Source organism: Trichosurus vulpecula, chromosome 9 (assembly GCF_011100635.1).
Source record: "Trichosurus vulpecula isolate mTriVul1 chromosome 9, mTriVul1.pri, whole genome shotgun sequence".
NCBI lineage: Eukaryota > Metazoa > Chordata > Mammalia > Diprotodontia > Phalangeridae > Trichosurus > Trichosurus vulpecula.
Window position 1 is genome coordinate 51,612,564 of NC_050581.1, and position 24,711 is coordinate 51,637,274.

At 44.0% G+C, this 24,711-nt stretch overlaps 1 protein-coding gene across 1 annotated transcript; it reads left to right on the forward strand.

Moving 5' to 3' along the window:
* Nucleotides 1-412: 412 nt before the first annotated feature.
* CARHSP1 (calcium regulated heat stable protein 1) lies at nt 413-23,194 on the forward strand. Its single transcript, XM_036739516.1, has 4 exons — nt 413-508; nt 19,312-19,476; nt 20,686-20,808; nt 21,531-23,194. The coding sequence occupies exons 2-4, from the start codon at nt 19,319-19,321 to the stop codon at nt 21,691-21,693; spliced, it is 444 nt and encodes a 147-aa protein (XP_036595411.1). The 5' UTR covers nt 413-508; nt 19,312-19,318; the 3' UTR covers nt 21,694-23,194.
* The last annotated feature ends 1,517 nt before the right edge of the window (nt 23,195-24,711 follow it).

Here is a 24,711-nt window from a genome sequence, read left to right on the forward strand (position 1 = left end):
GAGATTGGTGATTGGGGTTGGGTGGGAATACAAAGACGGTTCTTTCTTGGGGCTGCCACCCGTACAGGGGTGCAGGGCGAGCGCTGTACTCATCCAGCTGGAAGAAACTCTCCGCCTCCTCGCCCCATCCTGCCCCCTACTTCCCCCCCTCAGCAATCTCTGCCCCTCCCTCTCATCCGGTTTTCAAGCCCCTCCCGTCCAGTCCTGGGTACCTCCCGTGGACTGTGCGAGCGGCAGAGAGATGGGGGCCAAGCGGGGTGTGACTAGCAGAAGTTCAATTTAGAGCCCCACCCTGGGTAGAAGTGGGGGCCAGAGGAAGGAATTACTTGATAGATATGGTTATAGGGAAAATAACGCGGCCCCGCCCCCTTGGTAGACCCCGCCCAATACCCACCCAGACCCCGCCCACCCCAGACTTTCCCTCCGCTCGCCCTCCCGCCCCGCCCCCTGACCACCGCTGGCTGTGTCTCTGTCGAGCTGTTTGCGCCCACGGGAGCTAAAGCGTCAGGTAAAGGGGTTTGGGGGGGTCGAATCGTCGGAGGAGTGTTATCTCTCTTCCCAGGGCTGAGCCCTTTGGGCTTCCTGGAACATCCCCTGGACTAAGGACTGGGAAGCAGACAGGGTTGTGCGGCGTCGCGGTTTCGACTCCAGAGGCGAGCACCCTTCTCCGGGAATCCTCTGTAGCCCCTGCTTGGGGCGGAGTCCCCTCCGTCTTCTCTGGCGGGGCCCGCGTTCTTGGGTTCTGGGGGTTTGAAGGGTAGGCCCCGAGAGGGTGTTGGTTTGGGCAGAGTTGAGTGCACAAAGGAGTTGGGGGGTGAAGAAGAGACTGGGAACCTCTCGGGAGGGGCGGGGTTTATCTGGGATCGAAGGAGTTGGACGGGTCTGTAGTGGGGACTTGAGTTTCTTCCTTTCCACTAGTCATTCTCATATTCCCTTCTTAGCCAAGCTAACCTTCCCTCCTCATTTTCTAGGTTTTTTGGAGGGTAGTGGGCGTCAGGAGAAGAGGGCTGTTCGAATTTGTACCTGCCAGTCTGTTCACCCCCTGTAGACGGGCAGAGTGTGTATGAGGTGGTGGGGGGCGGGGAAGAGAATGTTCCACCCCATTGGGCTTCATGTTTGTTTCGGGTTAAAACCTACACAGATGGTTTGGGAGTTTTGAGCCTAGGCCAAAACGGTGTTTTGTTGGCCGTAGGGGTGGTAGAGGATTAACCACTGCAGAATAGATAGGTGGAGAGTTTACCAAAACCTTCTCTCCCTCCCTCTTTCGGGCAGGGCCTTGGAAGATCTAGGTAATCAGCAGAACTTCCTCCCTTTCAGAATTGGGAAGCACTGGGACTTCTTTCCTAGGGAATCTGGAATTTCCTTGGCTGTTGCTTGAGAACTGGGTAGAATTCACTTCCGTGATTCCCTCCCCTACCCTTGCCATGCGTGGAGTGAACCCTATGCCGGGATCAGAGAGGACTGAGATTCCAGAGAGGGAGGGGAGGGTTCGATTTTGGGTTTGTGTTGCCGCCTTTGGAGGAACCAGGCTTCCTTGGATGAGAGCCAGTTAGAAGGGCCAGACGGTCCAGATGCTCCAGATGTGTAACAGCAGGCCAACTGTTGAACTTTCCAGATGGGGTCTCTATATGGCAGAAATTGTGTCTGCTCTGTGTGTGTGAGAGAGAAAGAGAAGGGAAGGGAGTATCTGGGAACATCTGTGAGAGAAGCAGCCGGATTGGGAATGTGAGTGGGAGGGGGCAGGGGATAGGAGAGAAAGGAGTGTGGGGCCCAGAAGAGGGGTTGGAGCTTAGAGACCTGATCAAAGGAATGCTCACAACCTCCCCAGAGGTCTTTCAGTGGTTACTAGCCTTGGTTTGGGGACAGCTTGAACTGATGATTGAAACAGAATTATGTCATTAAAAACACAAAATGGTCTTATGTGGTGTGGGTGGTGGGGTGGGACCAGTTGGGGTGGGGTGGGGGTGGAATCAGCCAAGAAGCCAGCCATCGGAATCAGAATTTCTACTGAAGAAAGAACCCCTGCAGAGAACCACCATCCCAAATTGCTGGCTCTTAGGGAGGGATGGACCTACTCGTGACTCATTAAATTTCTTAAAGATACTTCCTCATTCATTCATTATATTTCTTTTGAAGTACCAGCTGTGTGTGAGGAAGAGATCCCTCCCCTCTTCGAGTGTAAGAGAGTAAGAGAGAGTTGTGGGGAGAATGGGCCGGCTAATTCCCAAGGTGCACTGTGATTTCGTTTTCCAAGAATATCACCTTCAATGCCCACCATCCTACTGGTTAGCATTTCATTCCTTTGGGTTGACCACTACCCATTTCAGTTTCTCCTCCAACCACTCCTGTGGTAACTATTCACAATCCCCTTATTGTGAATGAGTTTATGAGATGGTGAGGAGGCTGTGAATGACATAAAGTCAATTAACAAGCATTCATAAAGGCCCATTATGTGCTAGGTACCTTGCTAGGCACCAGCGATGATACAAAGATAGAAATGAAACATTCCCTGCCAACCAGGATGTTATATTCTGTGGGTGGAGACATGTGCATATATAGGCAAATACAGCATTTATATAAGGTAATGAGGAGGGGGCACTAGCAGCTGGGGGTGTCAGGAAAGGCCTCATGCAGGAGGTGGCATTTGAACTGAACTTTGAAAGAGACTACTTGCAGGGGTGGGGAACTTATGGCTTTGAAGGCACATGTGCCCTTTTAGGTCCTTGCATGCAGCCTTTTGACTGAGTCCAAGTTTTACAGAACAGATCCTTTTAAGGGGATTTGTTCTGTGAAATTTGGATTCATTCGAAGGGCTGTACTTGAGAGGCCTTAAGGCCACCCCTGGACTAGGGTTCTAGCGGGAGAGGGTGAGCATTCCAGGCAGGGGAGATTAACTGCATGCATGGAGCCTAGAGATAGAATGTCCTCTACTAGGAACTAGTAGGGGGTTTGACTAGACTGAGAGTAGCGTAAGTGTAAACTGAGTGAAGCAGAGTAATATGTAATAAGCTTGCAAAGGTAGTTTGGGGGCAGATTGTGAAGGGCTTTATGCCAGAGGAGTTGGTATTTGATCTGAGAGGAAATAGGGAGCCTGGGAGCCTCTGGAGCTTTTTGAGCCAGGGAATGACAGATATGGTCAGACCAGAGCTTTAGGAATTTCTTTGTGGCTGCTGAGTGAGGGGAGAGACCCCTAAGGGCTCTTGCAATCAGTAGTCCAGGTAATGAATAATTGGACCAGGATGGTGGCCAACTTTGTCTTCTAAACAGGAATTTCAATTCTGCCTCCCGTCTGCCTTTCCTGAAATAGGAAAATACAGCTGGACAGGACTGGAGGGTTCTTTGGGAGGGCCAGGTGACTCCTCCTCTAGCTGTGACCAGTCGTGCCTGGGGCTGGGGATTCAGGAATGTTGGGGAGGACCGGGAGGGGGGATGGGGAGGCCTGGGCCAGGAGGAGGATTCTTGGTTTTTTTCCATTATCAACCTCTGCCCTAGGGTTCCCTTTGCCTAACCATGCTTAGTCAATCTAGGTCGATTTAGAGGCGATTTGGGAAGCTTCCTTCTACCTTTTAGCCCCCCACCCCTTACCTTTCTGGCAGAAGAGGATACAAGTCCTCTTCTGCTTCCCAGCTCTGGCCCCTGGCTTAGAAAGTTCTGGTCAGAGAGTGATGAAAGTGAAATTTTTCCTCTCCCTTCTTCAGCCCCTGCAGTATTTGTTGGCATTGGCTACATTTCCAGTACAGATCTGCTTCCAGCTTCCCCCATCTCCTTTCCCTCCCTCCACTCCCTAGAATCTCAGCTTTCCCTTCCCTGAGAACTAGGAACAATGGGTGGAAATCTGTGCCTGAAATGGATGATACTTTGTTACTCTGTCTTCTCTTTTCCAAAGCAGCCCCCTCATTCCCCTCTCTCACTGTTGAGGTTGTTTTCCAAGTGTCTTGCAGAGTGGGGTCTTCATTTGCTCAGAATGTTTTTAGAAAGTATCAGCTTGTTGTTTTCATGAAGGGGCTCTTTACAGTGGGGGTGGGGAGGGAGGGGGGGGAGAGAGAGAGAGAGAGACAGAGAGAGACAGACTGTCTGGGGGGCTCTATTAGCTGCAGGTGTCAGGAAATGCCTGTGGAGGGGAGAGGAGAGAGTGAGAGAGAAGGGAAGGAAGGAAAGACACTGACAAACTATTTTGGCTACATAGAATTCAATTAATCAGCTAGCCTTTATTCAATGCCTACTATTTGACAAGCCCGAGGGCTGGGAATATAAAGGAATGCATTGCTTTCAGGGAGTTAATCAAGGGGGATAATATGTACACATATTGGTATATACTGTTAGGGATGGGGAACCTGAGGCCTAAGCATATGTGGCCATCTGGGTCCTCAGGTGGGGCCCTTTGACTGAACCCAAACTTCACAGAACAAATCACCTTAATAGAAGAGTTTGTTCTGTAAAACTTGGACTCAGTCAAAAGGAGGCTGCAGGCAAGGACCTGGAAGACCACATATGGCCTCAAGGCCTCAGGGTCCCCCACCCCTGACACTATATACCAATAATATATCTATCTCTAGTAACTAGATAGAGAGAAGACAGTGAGAAGCAGGCACTAGCAGCTTGGGGGATGGGACACGGTCAGGAAAAGCCTGTTGAAGAAGGTGTGTGTGAACTGAACTTTGAAGGATCCTAAAGATTAGGGATTTCTAAGAGGGGCTGGCAGAGAGGGAGCCAGTTACAGGTATGGGAACAAAAATTACATGGGCTTGGAGATTGTAGGTGGAGTGGCTGCCACATATGAGGAAAAGCAAAAAGACTAGTTTGTTTGGACTTCAGGGATCGTGAAAGGGAGTAGTTGGGGCCAAATTGTGAAGGGCTTTCAAAGTCAAACAAGTGTATATTTGATCTTAGAGGTAGCCAGTGTTCATCAAGGAGGGGAGTGACATAGACCTGTGCTTTAGGAAACTGACAGCTGTGTAGAGAGTGGATTGGAAGTAGGGAGACCTGTTAGGAGATTATTACAGTAGTCCAGTGATTCAGAAAAGGAGCCCTAAATTGGCCATTACCTGCTGTTGCAATCAGGTTCCCTATCTTTTAGGCCAGCTGGCAGGCTCAGTGGATAGAGCACCTGTCTGGAATCAGGAAGACCTGAGTTCAAATCCAACTTCAAGATACTCACTAGCAGTGCCACCTTGGGCGAGTCACTTCAACTCTGCCTCAGTTTCCTTAACTGTAAAATGGTGATAATAACACAGCAACTATCTTACAGGGTCAGGATCAAACAAGGTAGTATTTGTAATAAAATACTTTGCATGGTGTCCGGCACATGTAGGCACTTTATAAATTAATATTCCCTTTCCTTTCCCTTCCTTCTACACCCCTATTAATATCTCCCAGAGGCCTGGTCCTCCTTAGAAGTTTGGAGAAGGACAGAATTGATAGACTGAAGGATTTCAAAAGCTGGAGAGCAGGGTTCTTTCTATAGTTATGAGGTGGGAAAAATAAGGTGGTCATTGGTTTCCTAGACTTCGCCTTTCTCTACCCTCTACCCTAACCCCAAATGAATTAACCTACCTGTAAAGTTGTTCAAATTTGGACTATAAAAGGAGGAAACATTTTAGGACCCTCCAGATTTCGTCTAAATGTTCAGCAATAGTATTATTCCCCTTCTCTCCCCCACCCACCCTCCCTTGGCCATTCTGCCTTTAGCACTTCTAACAGCTGGTTCTTTTCTGTTTTATAACTGTGCAGCCATCTGCCCACTCCCCACCTCCCAAGTGCCCTAAGCAACCCTCTAAGATTGTAAATTGCAAAATAGTTGCCCAGTACCAACGATATCATGGATTGGGATCACTAAAACCGCCTAGACTACATTTAAATACACAAGTCCATAAGCCCTGTCCTGAGTAGGCAGCTTCCTGCCTTCCTGTGAATCACCTTCTTTGTTCCACCTCTGGCTGGTACCTTGGAGGAGGCAGGGCTGAGGTTTGGGAATGGAGAGAGGTGCCCATTTTAGCTCTACTCTGACCTTTCCCAGGCTATAACCAGGTTTGGGAATTTGCTTTCAGGCTTGGTGTACCCAGCAGGTCCCTGGGGCCTAGGTTTCTTGGCAGTATTCTGGCTTCTTGCCTTCTAACTTCAGACTATAGAATAGCCCAGTTGTTCATCTTCCCACTCTAGATGTCTGTATTTTCTGTGTCTTGTTGGCCTGTAGGGTGGTTTTAATCCAAAACATAACACCCTGGGGCAGACCCTACAAGAGCCACTTTCATAGATCTGGTCCTCCAGTCCCAAGTCCGCATCTTAGTGAGTATGGGAAATCCTGTGATTTAACAGTGTCAAGATTTAGGAGATAGCTAGTTCTCTCCAAGCCAAAGACTTGTGTTAAAATGCCAAACAGGAATTTATATTTGATCTATGGACTCTAGAGTTTATTGAGAAAGTGAGTGATGTGGTCAGAAATACCATTTCACTGTTAGGGAAATCACTTTGATCGTGTGTAGAGAGTGGATAAGAATGGGGAAAGCCTTGGAGCAGGGAGGCCAAATTAGGAGGGTACTATAATAGGAGACCCCTCACTCAGTTCCTGGAAAAAGAAGACAGAAGGAGCTCTCCATAACCCCTGAACTTCCATTACAGTTGATGGCAAAGGAGGTCACCCATGCTTTCTGGTCTGTACTCTAGAAGGGAATCCTTATTCCCTCCAGTGTTCCTGGCAGAGCTGGCATATCAGGTTTGCCTGTTGGTGGGGAGCATCGGGAAAGCCTTCCTGGAGAATACATTTTGAATTCCTTCTACCAGACTGGCCCCATTCATGCAGAAAATCCTAGGGACAAGTGAAGGCTAAATTAGTGCTCTCCCACCCCATTGCCCATGTTTGGTTATGCCAGAGGGTAGGATATTGGGCTTCACAACCTTGAGGAATCTGTGAAGAAATGGTCTATTTTCACCCCGAAGGCAGAAGAATGGATAAGTTCCAAGCCATTACGGAAGCCTTAAGACCTGACATTTAGCCTGAGCCCACTTAGAGCTGCAGTGGAGAAATCAAAACATTGGCAGCCAGGAGACATAAGTTCTAGTCATAGGCTCATTAGGATCCAAGATTTAGATCCAGAAGGAATCTTAAGAGGTCCTCCCAGTTCTGCAATTAAACATCTATATGCCTTTGGGTAAGTTACTTAACCTCTGTGTCACAATTTCTTCATCTTTAAAATGGGAGACTCCCACCTGCCCCACTTGACTCATGTTGTTGTCTCATGAGACTGTAATGAGGAAATGCATACATATACATTCATGTGTATGTATGTATATGTAGACACATACATACAATACACGTGTATGTATAATATGTATGTATATGTAGACACATACATACAATACATGTGTATGTATAATATGTGTTTACATGTGTGTATACACACATACAAGTATTTTGAAAAGCACTGACAGCTATATGAATGTAAGGGATTATGAGACCCGAGTATCCAGAGCTGGGAGGTTATGTGCTGAGGGCAGTCCAGTGAAATTTCCCTAAATCTGTGAGAACAAGGTCCTGGAACTGTAAGATCACCAGACCTGAGGGTAAGTCACTCCCCCTTCTCCCCATTTTATTCTTGTTTTATATAACACACACATACATACGTGCATATACACATACAAACATACCTACAGTCCCTCTTTGTAACAAGAACGAAGGAGTTAAGCAAATTTTATATTTAAAATGACTGACGTCATTTGTGACTTTCTCCACCTGTAGCCCCCTACCCTTTATACCATTAGTTAGACTATGAGCTCCTTGAGAAGAAGAATTTTTTTTTTGCCTTTCTTTGTATCTCAGAGTGCATAATAGGCACTTGATAAATGCCTGTTGATGGGACTGTTCTCTGGAGCCATGTGTAAGTGTATTCACATTCTAATTAATCAAAGGTTGGCTATTTTTTTAGCACTGTTTTCATTTATATTATCATAGTCATTATGTAGACAGTGTCCCAAAAGTCTTAGTGCAGGCTTTAAGCTTAAAACAAACAAAAAACCTTTAAAGTGCACTCAGATTTTTAGGACAAGACTTTTGGGACATCCTTTATCTGGTATTCCTGGTTTTGCTGTCTTCATTTTGTAGTCATTCGTATGCATTTTCCCATGTTTCTCAGAATTCAACATACTCATCCGTTATGGTGTCCATTTAATACTCTGAATAAGTCACTCGTAAAATCTCCCTGCTCATTCTAAAACCACCCAGGTTCATATGATATGTTCCTAAAGCTGAAGTCCAGGCAGCAGGTGCCATTAAGCATAATGTAATTTCTCTGTTTATGTCTTTTTAATCTGTTTATATCTGCTAATAGCTTTCTGGGCTTTGATCCTCATCCCTCTCTCCCTGATGTCCCCTAGGTTTTAACAGAGCACCCTGAGATAATGTATATAGGAGGAGAAAGCTCCAAACCCAGGGGTCACAGTAAGAAGCCAAACACAGAGAGTTGGGCATGTGTTGCTCAAAGAGACTGAGGCTTGCCTTGTCTTAAGACTCTTAGACTGGACTTAAGAGGCCAGATAGGAAACATATTTTGGTGGAAAGAGCGCTAGAGATAGAAGACACTTGGTTTCTTCTCCAAAACCCTTCCTATGTGACTACAGACAAGTAAACTTCACCTAGCTAAGTTTTAGTTTCCTTACCAAAAAAATGGGGTTAATTACATAAACTCAGCTTTAAGGAGTTTTGTAAACCTTAACAGTGCCATATAAATGTGAGTTGTAATTATTAACTCATTCATTATCTTGCCCTAAGGCAGAACTACTTTGGTTAACCCAGACAGATTAAGGCAATTTTTCAAGAAGATCCTCAGGCTGACTCCATATTTGCTAATGATTCCCAAAGGCAGTATGAAATTTAATATGGATAAAAATTATTTATCCTCCATCTAAGTTTGAATCTTTTTTTAAAAGGCATTTTATTGATTATAATTTTTATTGTGTTATGCTCAGTAAAGGATGTGTTTAATATTTCTCCTTTTCTGAATGTTTATGAGCTTTTTAATACCCCTAACACATGGTCACTTCTTGCAAAGGTGCTATGCACAGCTGAGAAACATGCATATTCCTTTCTGTTCACATTCAGCAATCACCAGAGATCTATAGTACTTAACTTTTAAAGTTCTTCTCATGTCTGTAACTTCTTTCTTGTTTATTTTTTGTTTAATATATCTAAGGTCAAAGAGGGAATACATTGAGATCTCCAACTATTACAGTTTTGCTGTTTATTTCTTCCTGTACTTTAACTTTTAATTAAAGTATTTACATATTCCAGATACTTTGGCATGCCTTTTGGTGCATATGTATTAAGCATTGATATTATTTCATTGCTTATGGTACTTTTAAGCATAATGTAATTTCTCTATATATTTTAACCATGTTTATTTTTGCTGTTGCCTGGTCTGAGATAATGATTTCTATACCTGCTATTTTGACTTCACTTGAAGCATAATAAATTCTGTTCCAGTGTTTCATTTTAAATCTGTATGAATATTTGTTTCAGATGTTTCTTATAAACAACATATCATTGGATTCTGCTTTCTAATCCATTTTTGACTATCCTCTTGCTTTTTTGGGTAAATTCATACCATTCATATTCAGTGTTATTGTTGATTGTTGATCCTTTCATCACATCTGCTTCTAATTTTTCCTTTTTTGTCTACTGTCCCCTTTACAACGAAGAGGTTGGTAAAAGAGAGGGAATGGGATCCATGCTAGTATACTGTATTTGAAGAGATCTCTCCCTTTTTTTTTTTAATTGCCTTTTCATCTCTTCCCCTCACTCAGAACTCTGGTCAGTGGTTCTGACATTTTCTTTCTTTTGATAATTCACTGTTCAGAATTGCTTTGTTATGCTTGTAACTATTACATCAAGAACTTTAGTCTCCTTAAGACTTTCTTCCTCTTTTTTCTGTCCTTACTTACCCCCTGCTTAATTTAATGTTACATTAAACTCTGTGTATGTGTATTGAATCCTCCTTTGTCCAGTTCAGATAAGAATGAAGTTCATGTGATGCCTCCTTCCTCTACCCCTTGTTTCCTGTATACTCTTTTTCTTGCACACTCCTATTGTGAGACATCATAAGCACTATCTCCTTTTCTCTCATTTCTTCCTTAGTGGTATTCCTTTTTCTCTTCCTTTTCTGCCCTTTCAAGACCATCAGAACAGAAGAAAACAACTCTCAGTTCTTCTTTCTTATTTAATTCCTTCTGTGAGCCTTGAACACATTAGGATTTTGAAGGGATGCTTGTTTCTTCTCCTATTAGAATGTAAGTAATTCACTGTTGTTCATCCCTTTCTAATTGATGAGATGTTTGATTCACCTGATCTCATCCTTACATTCCTGGTGGAACACTTAGTCCAGTACCTGGGGCGCCTGGCTGTCCTTTTATGCAGTCCTGGGATGTATGAAGCAATTTATTTATGTTTCTTTTTGGATTTCGTGCTCACTATCCAATCTAGTGTCATTTTCGATCATTGCTGGAATATATGTGGGAGTGATAGGTCCCTCGTCTACAGCCTTTCTTGCTACCATCTTAATTAGAAGTCCCCCTAGCATAAATGCCACTGCTCGCTTCCAGTTTTATGAGGTCTGCCTGGGGAGACTCTGATCGGCCAAAGTCCCACAGCAAAACAGGCTTGTTGAGACTAAAGAATATTGGAAATTTTTGCTCCAGGTTTGGCTTGGTGATGTGGCGATTCTCGGGGCAGAGGGACTCAGTGTCTGCTTCTGAAACTGTTGTCTAAGAAGTAGAAGGGCGGGGATGAAGATTGTGAACCTTAAGGAAATGAAGTGGTCTGGTCAGTTCTGGGATTGGGCCGAGGGCCTAAAGATAGGGATGAAAGGCCAGTGACCCTGGAGACTAGCTTGTAAAGAACTGGGCAGCTTGAGGGACTATTTTAGGGCTTAAATTATACCTACTGAGAACAATTCTGGAAATTTGAGTGGAAAGGGGTAGAGGGAGAGCTGTTTCAGGCCTTGGGAGAATGAAGCCTTTAGTGCCTTCTGGGAGGTTCCCCTCCCCCCACCCCCTGCTGAATCTGCTCCGGAGGGCCTCTGGACTTTACGCATTGTTGCTAATTAGAGCAGCAGTAATTATGTGCCCTGGAGGGAAACAGGAATTCCTATCAGAGGGAGATGCAGGATCAGGGATCCTGGGATATAGGCCAGCCCTGTTACTTTACAGGTGAGGAAACTGAGTCCCAGAAGGGTGAATTATTTGCCGAAAAAGATCTAGTGGAATCAATCATTAAACAAATATTTTTTCACCATGTTCAAGACAGGATGCTGCCCAGGGACTTGAAGGCTAATTTTGGACACAAGATACATACTTACAAGGAAAACATAACCATTGTCACCAGGAAGTGAGTGGTCAGGGCCAAATTGGGTACAAGATAGTAAAAACTGTGGTGGTTCAGAACAAGGATCCTAAGAACACAGATTTAGAGCTGAAAAGGCCCTACTTCAGTTCTCTCATTTTCTAGATGAAGAAACCAAGGCCCCAGAGATCATGGTAGGTTAGAATGGTCAGGAAATTCTTTGTGGAGGTGATCTTTGAGTTAGTTCTTGAAGGACAGGTAGGATTCAGGTGGTCGAGCTGGGGTGAGGGGAATGTTTGAGAGAGATGGACTGAGAAAGCTGAGAGACCTAAGGTCTCTGACTCTCCCCTCTCCACCACCCTCAAACTTAAAGTCTCTTAAAAGGGGTGGGCCTTTCAGAGAAGGGGGAGATGATTGGGGTGTGGCCACAGGTGGGGACATTTTTGTTTTGTTTTAGCCACATGGGGCATCTTTCCAGGGTGGTTTAGTAGGAAGAGCACTGGAAATAAATATGTAATGGAATATTATTGTATAACAAGAAATGACTAACACGCGGAATTTGGAGAAATGTAAAGTTTATATATGAACTGATGCAGTAGAACCAGAACCCTATATATAATTACTATAATGTCAATGAAAAAGAGCACTTAGGAAAGCTAAACTCAGTAATTCTAATAACCAGTCTTGGTCCTAGGGAAGAGATGATGTAATATATTTCCCTCTTCTTGACAAAGAAGTGACGTCTTCAAGGGCAAAATGTTGCATCCATTATCAACTGTTTTCATGGTATTGGCTGTTTTTGCTCAAGTGTTTTTTCTTTGTTAGAAAAGAGGGTTAAATTCCAGGAGGTGAACTCTGTGTGAGGTAGATTGGGGGTGGAGAGTAACACTGAGAAATGACTGTGATGCAGGAGAGAAGAGTTAGTTCACAATACTGACTCCTAAACTAAGAATTTCTCTAGCTATCTTGAAATGGATCTAGTTGCATATTAGAGCTAAAGATGCCCTTTGCGGGGAGGGACTGCCTTTTTTTTTGCTAGTATATGTATCCCTTGTGCTTAACACATATTGCATATTGTAAGTGCTCAATAAATGCTTGTTGACTAAAAAAAAATTTGAAAAAGACTGTGATATTAAAAAAAAGAAGTCTTAAAACTTATTTTTAAAATTAAAAACAAATGTTTAAAAGACCACTGGGCCTAGAGTTAGAAGATCTGGCTTGTGACAACACTCAATCTTGGTGAAACTCAGTTTGCTAATCTGTAAAGTGTGGGGAATAATGCTGTAAAGCAGTGTTGTCAAATTTAAATAGAAATCATTTTATTTATTTTGTTAAATATTTCCCTTTTACACTTAAACATGAATGGGAGATTAAGCCACATGTGTCTGAGACCTCTGTTGTAAAAGATTATTGTGGGGAAAGTACTTTGTAAGCCCAAAAGGGCTATGTAAATGTGAGTTCTAATTATGCCAGTTCCACTTATCTTTTAAGGCCCAGCTCCATCCCCATCTCCCCATGAAACCTCCTTTGACCATCCTGGTCAGCCCACAGTGGAACACCCTTCCCTGAACCAGTAGAACATTTCCTGTCTATACCACTCATTTGGCTCTTACCCCACAAGACTTTGTGGTATGTTTTGTCTTATCTTATATTTAGTTTGAATGCTTCGTTTGTGTTTACGATCTTGGGCAAGTTACTTCTCTCTGGGCTATTGATTGTGGAAATACTTAGTATTCTTTTTGGGGTCCTCTCTTACCACTGCTGAAGAATGTCTAGAAGAATGTTTCTCCTTCCTCCCTTCTACCCAGCCCAAAAGGAAATTGCCCGGGAACAGAGATGGGGAGAACAGAGGCAGGGGAGTCTAACTGGGGAATGGTAATAAAAAAAGCTCAGGCCTGAAATTATATCATTTGAGATTCATTCCTTTGCCTCTTAAAAGCTTTAAATCCCCTAAAAATATAAATGCCTTACTTAGTTATCAACAGTAGTTCACTTTTATATAGGTTAGATGGCTTTCTTCACTGTACTCCCAAGAGGCAGATAACACAAGAATTTTTAGCTCCTTTTTATGAATGATAAAACCGAGTCTCAATTTGACTAACTTGCCAATAGCTATGAAATGGCAAAGCAGAAATGGAAACTCCTGTTTAGAGAAGAAAGGTTAGTGAGGGAGAAATCAGAGTGAACTCTGGGATGGAAGGGGACTCCGGCCATCTAGTTTAAGCTGTTCTTGGAAAAGAATCTCTGTGGTAACATCTCAGACAAATGTGTGGCTAAAGACCTCCAGTGATGGGGAACTCACTACCTCCCGAGAGGCCTAGTTTCATTTTCAGTAACTCAAATTGTTATTCAGTTGTTTCTTCTAAAAATTTAGCCAAAGTCTGACTTTGCCAAAAAAAAAAAAAAAAGTCTAATCTCTTCCATGGGATAGTCAGTTAAGTCACCAATTAATTTATTAATGCTCTGTGTCATCCACTTTGCTAAGCCATGGGCATACAAAGAAAGGTAGTCCCTGCTCTCAAGGTGCTGACATTCTGATGGGGGAGACAACATGGAAACGATTATGTACAGATGAGATGTATGCAGGATCTTGAGCCGTGGGTCGTACCTATCCATTAGATAGCTATTCTCCCCCAAACCTAGAGTACATATGAAACTATACCTGGCTTTCTTCTTTTAAGAGGCAGCACAATAGAGTACATAGAACGTTATCTTCTCTATTTTCGCTTATTTGAAGCAGCTAGGGGGCATGGCAGATGGAGTGCTGGACTAGGGATGTAGGAACAACTCAATCGGAATCTTGCCTGTGAACAACTTCCTAGCTGGGTGACCCTGGTCAAGTTACTAGGCTCTCTCAGCCTTAATTTCCTCATCTGGAAAATAAGAATTATAGTATTTACTGCAATCCCAGGGTGCCAATGAGGCTCAACTATGATAATGTACATAAAGTGCTTTGCATATGTATCACCATAGATTTTGAAATGGAACGGTCTTGGCTTAAGGTTCCCAACATTTCCATTCCAGGAACTAGTTCCTACCAGTTGGTGAGAATCAGATCAAGAATGGTTTTTCTCATTTGTTTATCCACCTTTTGATAAATTAATTTATTAATTGAGGCAATTCAAGACTTCACCTCTCATTTTTGAAAAAGAAGAAACCTTTAGATAAGTCAGGTGTCTCACATTAAATATACATTCCCTACCCAGAACTTTAATTTCCTTGTGAGGATAGGAGCTGCCTTGAGGGTAGGGATCATGTTTTTGCCCTTCTTTGTATCCTTAAGTACTTAGCATAGTGCCTGGTCCGGAACTAATCATGTAATAAATGCTTGTTGACTGACTGACTAAACAACGTTTCCTTCCTGGAAGCCCTCATTGGAGAGGCTGAAATTTGGTTTGGAAGAAACTCTGAACTGTAGTCAGGAGACCTTGGTGAATTCCTGACTCACTTTTAGGAAGGTTGCCTGCTTAAAGTGGAAAAGACACTGCATTTGGTGTCAGAGGATTGGGCTGAAATCTTGGCTCTGCCACTTGCTAACCTGTACCTGAACAGAAATCCCTTTTGCATCTTACCCAGCAAGTGGACAATCTTGTTTTTGCTTTAAGACTTTCAGAGGGGGAAGACTCAGTAGCTCTAGAGGCAGCCCATTTCACTTTCAGATGGCTCCTCTGATAGGAAGTTGCTCCTTGCATCAAGCCTAAATTTGTCTTTTAGCAACTTCCACTCGTTGTTCTTAGTTATGTCTTCTGCAGCCACGCAGAACAAGTCTTGTCCCTCCTCTTTAAATCCTGAATATGGCTATCATGTCCCCATTAAATCTTCTCCAGAAGATTTCCCCATTTCCTTCAGCTGTTCTTCATAGTGCATGAACTCGAAGCCTTCCTCCAGTCCAGATTCAGCCATATCAATATCCTTTCTAAGTGGGCTGAGAATGTGTGAACAAGATATTCCAGATGTGGTCTAACCGAAGCAGAATGCAGAGGAAAGAAGCCTGCTTTTCCTGGACATGATAATTCTGTCAGTGCGACCTAGGATTTCTTTAGATTTTTTTTTTTTTAGGCTGCAGTGTGACACAATTAAGGCGATTTTTGTAACTCTTATTGCATGATCACCTATTTTTTTTCTAACAAGTTTGAGTCAGTTTACATTTCAACTGGCAGTATGGTGTTAGCATATCTGGTTTACCACAGCCTAGCCAGCGTTGAATTTTGATGACCTTTATTATCTTTGCCAAATCGTTGGAAATCTGGTGGTATATCAGAGTTGATTTACACTTCTCAGATGATTAGATGTTTTAAACTTTTTTTCTCATAGTTATTGTAAATACATGTTTCATAGGATCATTGATTTAGAGCTGAAAGGGATGGTAAGGAAACTGAAGGGCAGAGGTTAGAATAGGGGTGGGGAAGCTGCAGCCACACGTGGCCCTCTAGGTCCTCAAGTGCTGCTGTTTGAGTGAATCCAAGCAGGGGTTAGAATGACTTGCCCAGATCACATGGGTAGCATGTAGGTAATATGTTTCTGGCTCTGTGACCCTAAGAAAATCACTTAACTAACCCCTCGGAGCCATCAGTCCCTCTAAACCAGTTTCAAACCCAGGCCTTCTTTTTCCCAATCCTGCATTCTTTCCACTCTACCACACTGGTTCTTCGTTCACCCTCCACTTTTCCCTGTGGAGTTCTGGATTCACACTCTCCAGTTAGAATAGATGCTTCATTCCTGGCCTATCTGGTTCCCTTTTCTCCTCCCTCCCCACCCCTTCCTCCTAGAGGTGATTTTATATAGACAGGGACTAACAGATATTAAAGTCTGGGGAGGCTGGTAGGCCACTTCCTCTCCTCTTCTCTTCTGCCCCTCCCTTTCCGGCCAAGTGGGCTGTGGTCTCCAGTAGAGGTGGGGGGAGGCAGGTGCCCATGGGGTTGGGGAACAAGGGCCTATATTTCAGGAGGGCTTGATGGGAAGGGCAAAGGAAGGGAGAGACCTGGGAGGAGCTGCTATTTTTTGCCTTTCCTGGTGGGGAGGAAACAAGCAGTGATGGTTTGCCTGATCCAACTGCCTGCCCTGGTAGAGAAGAGGCTGTGGGACTCTGGGGAATCAGGCCCCCTCCCCCAACCCCACCTCCCTGGGTGGCGTTTCCTTCCTGTGAAGTTGAGGCCCTTCTCTTGGCTTCCTTGAGTTTACCGTCTGAGCATTGGGGTCACCAGAGGCTATTCCCTTTCTATACAGGATCCAGAGAGGCAGCTTGGGAGAGTAGAGACACGGAGTGGTGAGGCAGGAGACCTGGTCTGAATTCTGCTATTAACTCACTGAGGGACCTTGGACAAATCCCTTTGACCTCTTTGGGCCTCAGGTTCCTCAGTTGTATGAGGGGCTATGACCAGATGGTCTCTAAGGTTCCTTTCAACTCGAATAGCCTACGTATCTCCGGGGAGGGCAGAGGCAGGTTGGGAGAAGCAACTAGACTCATCGTTTGGGTGCCTTTAGCACCAGACTTTCTTGCCTTGGTTGGGTAGGGTTGGACAAGTGCCCAGATACCAGCTTTTGTTTTTTCGGGTTTTGTAAAATCACCTTCTCTGTGGCAAAATGATGAGAGCCCCCCCCCCTTTTTTTTAAATCATTAGGAAGATCTACTTAATGACCTTAGATAAATCATTTAATCTCAAAGGGCTACAATAATGATGTCTGTTAACTGAGGGTTGGACTAGAGAACTTCTAAGGTCCTTTTTAAAAACATTCTTGAAGTTTTGAAAAATGGTATTTATTTTTCAATCATTTATTTTCTCCTCCTCTTAGCCCTCCCTTCCAATTTAAAAGGAAATAAGAAAAATAAAAACCTTTGTAACATATATGCATAATTAAGCAAAACAAATTTCTATGTTGTTTGTGTACAAAATGCTAAGTCTCATTCTGCATCCTTCGTCTAGCGCCTCTTGGGCAGGAAGTGGGGAGATTGCACCGATTGTCGGTATCAACTGATGATACTAAGTAGATGAGAAAGGTACAAAGGACCAGGATATGAACAGCCAGGGGATGAAACAGCTCTGGGGAGAATGGGGAAAGGCCTCGAGGAAAAGGTGGTTTTTGGGGTGGGGTGGCCTTAGGATTTCAGTGAGGGAGATTGTGGAGAGGGCATTTCCCATATAGGGAAAGCCCATGCACAGAGGTGGGGGTGTATGAGATAATGCTTACGGAACTGTTGGACTGGTTTGGGGGGAGCCTGGAGTATTTGTAGGAATTTTATTTGCATATAGAAATTGCATGTATATGGAAGACCTTAGGTAATATAAACTCCTTGAGGGCAGGGAATATTTTGCCTTTCTTTGTGTCTCCAGCACATTGCTTGGCACATAGTAAATGCTTAATAAATGTTGGCTGATTGATTGAATTGTAGAAAGCCTTGAATGACTGGTTAAAGCATTTCCCATTGCTAGTAGGCAATGGGAACCATTATTATTAATGGTAGCAGTAATAACACATACGTATGTGTACATACCCCTAGTGGTGTATATGTACATATATACATGTGTATACATATATTTGAACGTGTGTGTGTGTATGTGTAGAGAAAGTGCTTGAGTACTAGGTGGTACAGTAAATGGAGCAATGGGCCTGGAGTCAGGAAGATCTGAGTTCAAATGCAGCATCAGACACTTACTAGCTTTATGATCCTGGGCAAGTCACTTAACCCCGTTTGCCTCAGTTTCCTCATCTGCAAGATGAAATGGCAAACCACTTCGGTATCTTTGCCAGGAAAACTCCAAATGGGGTCACAAAGAGTCAGACACGACCGAACACTATGCACACACATACATATATATCCATAGGCATAGTGCTCAATGTTTTCAAAGTGTTTTCCCTTCCATAATATCCTTCTGAGGCACCCATTTTTACAAATGAGGGAACTACAGCTCTGAGAGGTTAGTTAAGTGTTTTTCCTAGGGTCACACAGCTAGCAAGCCCCCAAGTCACTGAGGAAGAGGATCAGAGCTGTGACTGAGCAGAATTACTGTGGCAGAGTGGAGGATGAATTGGGGAAGAAAAGAACAGAGACAGACGGGTTAGGCCATTGATTGTAGCAGCCTGTAGGACCTGAGACGTATCAGGGAAAGGAGAAAGGAAGGTGACAGATGTGTGAAAGAGATTATATTCGATGTGTGATAGGGTGGGGCAATCAAAACCATTTGGAGGGAGGATCGAATGTCAGCACCTGAGTCAACCATGACTCCCTGGGCAGTTTTGAGGACAGCCTGGGTGACTGGCAGAGTGGTGATGCCGTCAGCAGAAACAGGGAAGAGAAGCAGGTTTGGGATGTGCCCGCCTTCTCTGGGGGTTGTCCCTGCAGCATCAGAACTCATTGTTCCTACCTCCCTCAGCACTTTACACACCCGTGCTCCTGCCATTGTTCCCCCTGAATTCCTGCCTCCCTCGCTGCCTCTGCTAGACTGTGAACTCAGGATCACAGTGTCAGAATTTAGAAGAAACTCCAGAGGCTGCCTAGTCCAGCCCATCGCTACACAAAGATCTACATCATATCCAGCAAGTGGTAATTCAGCTTCTATCTCTGGAGCGCAGAATCTGTTTTATGTGATCCTTGTCTTAAGTTTTTGTTGAGAGACTGACCTAGTACTTTGGTCTCAGGGTAGCCAACTCAAGGATAATACTACCATATTGTGAATAATGTGTTATGGCTTCCAGGACAAATTTTCATTTTAACCCAAAGGATGAATTTCTAATGGCAGGATTTTATGGGTTTATGGCAGCTGGGTTGGGAAAGAGATTTTGAGTGTGTGTGCATGGGGAGGGATAGCTTTTTCTTGCCTCTCAAATGACATGTAAATTAGTTTAAATCTGGCTTCGTTTACTTTATACAAGTTATGGCTGACTCTGTGCTCTACCCCATCTCTGCTGTATATTATATTTGTTTGCACTGGGAATCTGCCAATAGGATCCAGAATCTCAGAAATCTCCATTTCTCCCCTCAGGTAAATTATGTCATCGGAGCCTCCCCAACCACCGAAACCCCCCACCCATCCAGCCTCTCTCCGTCTACCTGATGGTCCACGGGAGAGGGACCGTTCACCATCTCCCATGAGAGGGTACCTCATCCCCAGCCCCTTGCCCACCCGGCGAACCAGGACCTTTTCAGCGTGAGTACCCAGAAAAAAGAGAAGGGGGAGTAAAGGCTGGAGACGCTTCTTGTGGAAAGGCCAAGTGACTGAGGGCCCAAAATGACCAACCTAATGTGCTACCCTGTGTTGCTTCACCTTGGTGAGGTGTGATTAAAAAAGGATATTGACAGGTCATCATGCAACTTAGTTCTAGCCCTGGTTCCAGACCTTCATCAAGTCAGTTCAACACCCTTTTGGCCTCTGACTTTCTCAACTGTAAAATGGTGGCCAAAATGCCTACCTTGCTTACCTCATAGAGCAGATAGCAAATGCTAGCTGTGCAAACATAGGGGATAATTCTTGTTAAAGCCCAGTGTTTTGCTGTGCTTTGTAAGCCTGGATTAGCTAGGAGGCAGCGATGTTTGAATGTGATCATAAGATCACAGACTGTCAGTGCTGGAAAAGAACTGCATTATGTTTTTTTTTTTGAATTAATTTTTTTCTATCTAAACTTTAAGATTTTTTCTGATTTTTTTTCCACAAGCCTTTATTTTCTCTCTCCCATCTCTCCTCATCAAACAATTAAAAAAAAAAAAACAAAAACAAAAACCCTAATAACATATCCTAGCCAGTCAAAACAAAACCCACATTGACTGTGTCTAAAATTGTATGTCTGCTTGTGCATTTCATCTGTGGTCCTCTGGAGCTGTCATTTGTCACTGCATTGGTCAGAGTTCTAAAATTGTTCCGAGTTGTTTTTCTCGATAATGTTGTCTTTGTAGCATGATCTAATTCTCCTCCCTTCCTCTATCTGTTCTCAGAGGCTTTCCAAATTGCTTCTGAAACTGTCCATTTGGAAGGGAACTTTAAAAATCTCACTTTATAGATCAGGAAGCTTTACCCTGAGATGAATTCATTTGCCAGGCTTACACCAGATCAGAACCAGGACTAGAAACTAGCTCTTCTCACTTCGACAGAAGTTGTCAGCTGTGCTTTTCAACATTTTGCTCCTGCTTTCTAGGCATGTGACCCCCAGGAATTGGGCAGGTGGGTCCAGGTCTGTAATGAGAGCCCTTATGCACAAAGTTTCTGATTTCACTGTCTCCAGAGAGAACACAGGCCCTGAGTTAGTACGCCCTGGCGAGAGAGTGCCTGAAGTTACTTTGTTCCCTTTCTCTTCTTGAGTCGGCCTGGTGGGAACAATGCAGTGGGGCATGCATATCATTCTCTCTCTCTACGATCATTCAGGACTGTGCGGGCATCTGAGGGACCCGTCTACAAGGGGGTCTGTAAATGCTTTTGCCGCTCCAAGGGGCATGGCTTCATCACGCCGGCTGATGGTGGCCCAGACATCTTCCTTCATATCTCTGAGTAAGTGGCCAGGAGGTAGATACAATATGTGAGCAGCCAAGTATGTGTGGGGGGCGGGGGTGGGTAGGGGAAAGGGAGGGAGGGAAAGAGAGAGAGAATGAGCAAGAGCCCAGTTTCATAATATCTCCATGGATCTGCAGTGTATGAGCCTTGCCCTGAATTGGGGATTTCATAGGCTAAACTGGTGTGGTACATGTCATCTGGTGTGTGGACATGTGTGAGGAAGGCCTACATGGGGATGTATTTTTTTCTTAAAGGTAGTTATAAAGAGGGCTTCTGGAGGGGTCAGTGTAGAGGGTGGGGAAGTGAGTTTGAGATGGGGTGGAGAGGAGAGTGTAGATGTATGCAGGTGCACATGCATGCACACTTGAGGGGATGAGAGGATGAGGAGGACTATAAGTTTTTTCAAGGCACCTCCCAGCCAGTGGAAGGGAGGGCATTCCCAGGAATGCCTCTCCTACTCCCCCCCTCCCCACTTGTCTCTGTAACTCAGGGCTCACATGTATCTGTAGACCACGCTATAAATCATTCTTATTGTATTAGTCATAATTCATAATTATCAGGTCCCTAGGATGGACAGAAGGATTGGATCCTGTCCTTTGCTCTGATGGGCCTTTTCAGACCTGGCTTCCCTATTAGGAGACTGAGTGGGGAAAACCCTCTGTGGTATATTGGGACATATTCATGTCTGATAATCGAATTTTTTTCCTACCGCCTGACAGTGTTGAAGGGGAATACGTGCCTGTGGAAGGAGATGAAGTCACCTACAAGATGTGTTCGATTCCACCAAAGAATGAGAAGCACCAGGCTGTGGAAGTTATTATCACTCACCTGGCACCAGGCACCAAACATGAGACCTGGTCGGGACATGTCATCAGTTCCTAGGTGGCCTCCTGGTACCCCTGCTTCCTCTCTTCTCCCCAGCTTGGCTCTCTTGAAGGACACTGTTCTGGGAGGGGAGATGGGGCAAGTTTTGGGGACAGACAGATGAGTTATGAGTAAATTTCGGCCAAAGGGTGGGACGGGAGTGGGAACTGAAGGGTCAAATTGTGAGACGTGACTTCTCTCCTGAAGAAAGGAGTGGAGGACCAGGGGCAAGGGACCAGGGGTGAGGGGAAATGTCTTGATTCCTTACCACCTGAAATGTATTAATTTTTTAAAAAGAAGAGGCTCAGTAGCTGAGTGGAGGATTAAACTTTGAGCCCAAAGAGATGTAGAAAGGGCAATTTGGGATGTGTTATTTTCCTAACATTCTGGCTGGACGGCTGTTAGCCCCAGCCTCCACGTAGACTGACCTTTTCGCTGTACCTGTGTATGCTGGTACTTTATACCACCGAGTTAGACCTCTGGGACAGAGGCCCAGTAGGAACCCATGATAGGCAGTTTGGATTTTCTTCCCTGATGTCCCAATCCTATAATGACTCAGCTTGTCACCTCTTAGTGTCCTTTGCTATTCTTAGATGTAGCCTCTGCCTTAGCCTTCAGCCAGAATTACCGATTAATTAGAATGGGGCTGACCTGAGGATGATGATGGAGACTCGGGAGAAGCAGTTGAGTTCAGGGAATGAATCTGGATTCTTAGGAATTTGTTTCAGTGCCTTTCTTGAGGGGTATGTTCTCTGCGTGGGAAAGCAGGAGGGCCCAACAACTGTCCAGAGAAGAGGGACTGATGGGAGATCAGGCAGCTCAGGCCTTAAGTGAATCCCTCTGGACCCTCACATCCAGTTTTAGCTGTTCTGAGCTGTGAGACAGAATCCCTCATTCTTCTGTAAAGTTTAAACAAGTATGAGGACTTCTCCACTCATAGCAAAGCCTGTGGGCTTTGCTGCTGAGGTGACAGGTTTGGATCCACATCTCTGGTTTGGCTGTTTTGTGCTGTTTGAACCATTATACTGTGAAGGGTGGAATAGTGGGGGCTCCTCTTTAGCAAACAAAACTGTCTCTTAAGGTTTGTGCTGAAACACTAGCTGACTAAGGGGGTAGTAGCTTGCTTTCTGACAAACTGGTTAAAGTGAACATTTTAAACGCATTTTGGGTGGTGTCTTATTTTTAAATGTGATATAATAAATGTTCAGTAATTTTTTTAGTGACTAAGGTTTCTGCCTTAAACCAGAAACAACTGCATGTGTGCATTTGTTTTTGCTACAAGATTGCAAGTATTGTAAATATATATACTTTTTTTTAGGCAAATGAGGCTTTTGGATTTTCTTTGTAATTGGTTTTCTGCATTTTCAATGGTTGCTATTTAAAAGGAAAAATGTATGCTGTGTTCTGAACTTTGTGGTTTCTAGAAAATGATAAAAAAATTTAAATAAGGCTTATTTGCTGATGATTTAAACTGAAGTTTAAGAATTAAACGCTTAACTTTTGTTGAAAATTGCTAAAATTTCTTAACTTTTGTTATTGTTTCTTATTTATTCTGTAAGGATGACTCTATTTGAAAGGGGTTGAATGCTAGAAACACTGACAAAAGACTGTAGTCACAGGATTAGAAATTTAGAGCTGGAAGGGACTAGACATCTAGTCCCTTGAAACAGAACTTCACTGACTGCACGTTGACTAAGAAAATCATAAATTATCATTATCTGTGTTGCATTGTATTTTTATTTGATTAAATTACATTTTAATTTGGTTCAGCCCCATTTGAGTTTTGCAGGCTATTTTTGACACTTCTGATCTGGTCCAACCCCTCCCTCCATGATAATAGATGAGGAAGCTGTGGCTCAGGAGGGTAAGTAACCCAGGTCCTTGAGTCTAAATCCAGTATTCTTTCCCCTGTACCAGGCAGAGGGTTTGTCATCAGCAGACATTTATTAGTATGACTAGATTATGGGACATACTAGAGCGTGACAGATTGTGCGTCTGGTAGCGAGACTGGCTATGCTCAGGGGATCATTACCAAAATGCTGGCCACCAGGTAAAGAACTTTTGGAGCCTAGCAGCCCATGGAGATTGTCAGCTAAAGCACAGAATGGTTTATTTACCTTGGTAGATGGAATGAACATAGATTGTCACTGAAGTGCATCTATAAATATTAAAAGGGGGTAGGTGTGGTTGGACTGGTTGAGCTGCATAGTTCCTTCCCATTCTACATCTCTGCATCAGTGGTCCTGGTGTGTGTGGTTGAGTAGACAAGTTGTCTACATCATCTGTGAATCTGGGCCACTTACCTGAGCCTCATTACCTTAGGTGGGAAATGAGTATAATACCCATCAAAGGGTGGATGGGAAGACTGAAATAAGCACTTTGTAAACTGTAAAGTATTGTGCAAACATAAGGTGGTGGTATTATCATTGCTTCAGATTCCAGGTTCATACACTCTTTCTCAAGCTCCCCTTTTCATTTGTAACTTTTATTCTCTGCTTTGGAAGGTACACACTAGCATTCTGGATCAAAGGGGTACATTCTTCCCCAGTCCCTGATTCTTTTCCCCCAAGGTGACAGGACCTAGAGGAGCCCACCAACCCTCTCACTTTACAGATAGACAGAGGCTCAGACCACTTAAAACAATGTGCCATGGTCATAGGGGTACTACTGTGTGTTTGTTTTACAGCCTAGTTCAAGTTCAGGGAGGCTAACCCAGGATTTGAACCCTGTTGGTACTTCAGGCCGCACACAAAAGATGTATTTCAAATAGAAATCCAAGTTGTAGCAAAGTCCAAGAGGCTCTTGTGTTTTCCAGCTTTTGTTTGCCATTAAGGTGCCTAATATGCTTCCAAGGTGTTCTTAAAGGTTTATGGGTTAGGAACTGAACCTACACACTGCTGCCTACCAATTTCCTGGGTAGAATACATCATAAGGATAATAGACCTAGGGCTGGCAGAGAACTTACAAGTCATCTAGATCAACTGTTTCCTTTCACAAATGTGGAGACTGAGGTTCTGAGACATTGTGACTTGACCA

Excerpts from the sequence above, each read along its gene's own strand:
- CARHSP1 (XM_036739516.1), top strand. The coding sequence starts at position 19,319 with ATGTCATCGGAGCCTCCCCAACCACCGAAACCCCCCACCCATCCAGCC. Across the intron at positions 19,477-20,685 it reads CGAACCAGGACCTTTTCAGC|GACTGTGCGGGCATCTGAGG; the intron begins GTGAGTACCCAG and ends ACGATCATTCAG. Across the intron at positions 20,809-21,530 it reads ATCTTCCTTCATATCTCTGA|TGTTGAAGGGGAATACGTGC; the intron begins GTAAGTGGCCAG and ends ACCGCCTGACAG.